The 1,767-nt window shown below is 56.3% G+C and overlaps 1 protein-coding gene across 1 annotated transcript in view; it reads right to left on the bottom strand.

The window, feature by feature from the left end:
* Positions 1–1,009: 1,009 nt before the first annotated feature.
* LOC113211715 (MORN repeat-containing protein 4 homolog) overlaps positions 1,010–1,767 on the bottom strand; it is a 3,379-nt gene continuing 2,621 nt past the window's right edge. The window contains 1 exon segment of the mRNA XM_052268590.1: positions 1,010–1,750. Within this exon segment, the coding sequence (XP_052124550.1) occupies positions 1,508–1,750 (243 nt within the window). The 3' untranslated portion in view covers positions 1,010–1,507.

Here is a 1,767-nt window from a genome sequence, read left to right on the forward strand (position 1 = left end):
CTGCGGAGCGCTGCGGAGCGCCCTCGAGACCCATACCCAGGTCATGCATGCGCGCCGCTCGGTGCCGCTGGGGGCCGAGAGGTGCTCGGAGGCCCTCCTCTGTGTGCCCGGAGAGGACGGGGACGGCAAGGGGGGGGGGGAGGAGGACGGGACGCGGGTAGTCCCCTCAAGTGCAGCACTCCCAGGACGGCGACAAGGCCGGGGCCGCGCAACGCACACCCGCCGCCGCGCCGCCGGTGAAATATGGATGCCTCCATCTAACTTCGGCGACACAAACGAGTCACGACGGCGCGCGCATCGCGCTCGCTCCTGTCGCCGACGTCACTTTGGACGCCAAAAGTTTCGTCATGTGTTATTCCGGGCCCGTGTGTGGGTGTCATTGACCTGCAAGGAGGCCGCGCCCTTGGTGAGACGCGTACCTGCGCGACGCCTATATTGTTTTCATTTCGCAACGTGTTTTAAACCCGAAACCAAAAAAAGTCAATTTCGTGGTTTTGAAAGTAACAATCATATTGCGCAGTAATAATAAACCCTTCAATAAGGAAGGTCAATGAGTGGCGACCATATCAGTTCCTCTGCAGAGTGTAAGGAGGCCTTGTCCTCCGGTTGGCTTTGCATAGTGTACTACTCTGCCCTCGTCCCGGTGCCTCCGCGCGTGTGTGACCCTAGTGTGACCTGTTGAGGTGCCCTCCCCCCCCCCTCCCCCTGCTGTGCGCCCGGCACCCCCAGAGGGGCCTGGTGCCCTCTCCCCGCCGTGAGGGCTGAGAGGCCAGTGGCACCCTACCTGTTGACGGTGTGTGTGTGTGTGTATGTGTGTGGAGGGGGGGGGGTATATCTCCCCCTTCACCTGAAAAAAACATCTGTCGTCAAGCCATACGATTCTTTTCCTCCACAATCGGTACGCTTTTGTGAAAACAAAAACGACATCTGGTACAGAACTCGGCGATCGTCACAATTTTCACAACAGTACATTTTTGTTGGCGAGGTTGAGGGTAGCAACAGTCTCCACCACGATCGTTATCGTTTATTCATAGAGTTGGCGAAAATCGAAAAAAAATTGGGGCAGTTAGCGACACAAAACAAAATGATATGGCGGTACAGCCATAATAAAAAGTGCTTGGTGCTTTCACCGCAGCCAGCAGCCGCTGTCGACAAACGGTGTTGTTTTGATGTCTTTGTTGGGAGGAGATATAGGCATCCAATTATCTGGTGGTCTGACAACCAATCTGTCTGTCCCGTAGTGGTATATGCAACCAGCCGCCTTGCCTTGGTGGTAGGCAACCAGCAGCCTGCAATACACGGTAAGCCAACTCGGTGCGTACTTGCTGACGGATGCCTTATTCCACTTCAACGCAACTTTTCGATGTTAACGGCCATAACGTAAAGTAAAATCGTTTTCTGTCTCATTTTGACTGTCACGCTGCATAGGGTGAAAGAGGTGGTGCTCCATGTGCTCGCTCAGGCGCCGCGGGGCGGTGGTTGACGAGGTAGCACTCCATGTGCTCGCTCAGGCGCCGCGGGCGAGCTGGTCCTTCTGGCGGCGGGCGAGCAGGGCCACCTTCTGGGCGCGCTGCACCACCTCCGGGCACGCCTTCCGGCGCACCATCCGGCAGTCCTGGAAGAAGCCCTCGTTGCGGGGGAAGCCGTGGCTGTTGTCCGGGTACGTCACCAGGCCTTCGCCACCCGGAGGAATAATAATGACAGTGAACACACACACGAAAAAAGAAAGGGGGTAAAAGACAATAATTTTCTAACTTTTTGAATGGA

This window comes from Frankliniella occidentalis, unplaced genomic scaffold, assembly GCF_000697945.3.
Source record: "Frankliniella occidentalis isolate FOCC.00 unplaced genomic scaffold, Focc_3.1 Scaffold72, whole genome shotgun sequence".
In the NCBI taxonomy this organism is placed as follows: domain Eukaryota; kingdom Metazoa; phylum Arthropoda; class Insecta; order Thysanoptera; family Thripidae; genus Frankliniella; species Frankliniella occidentalis.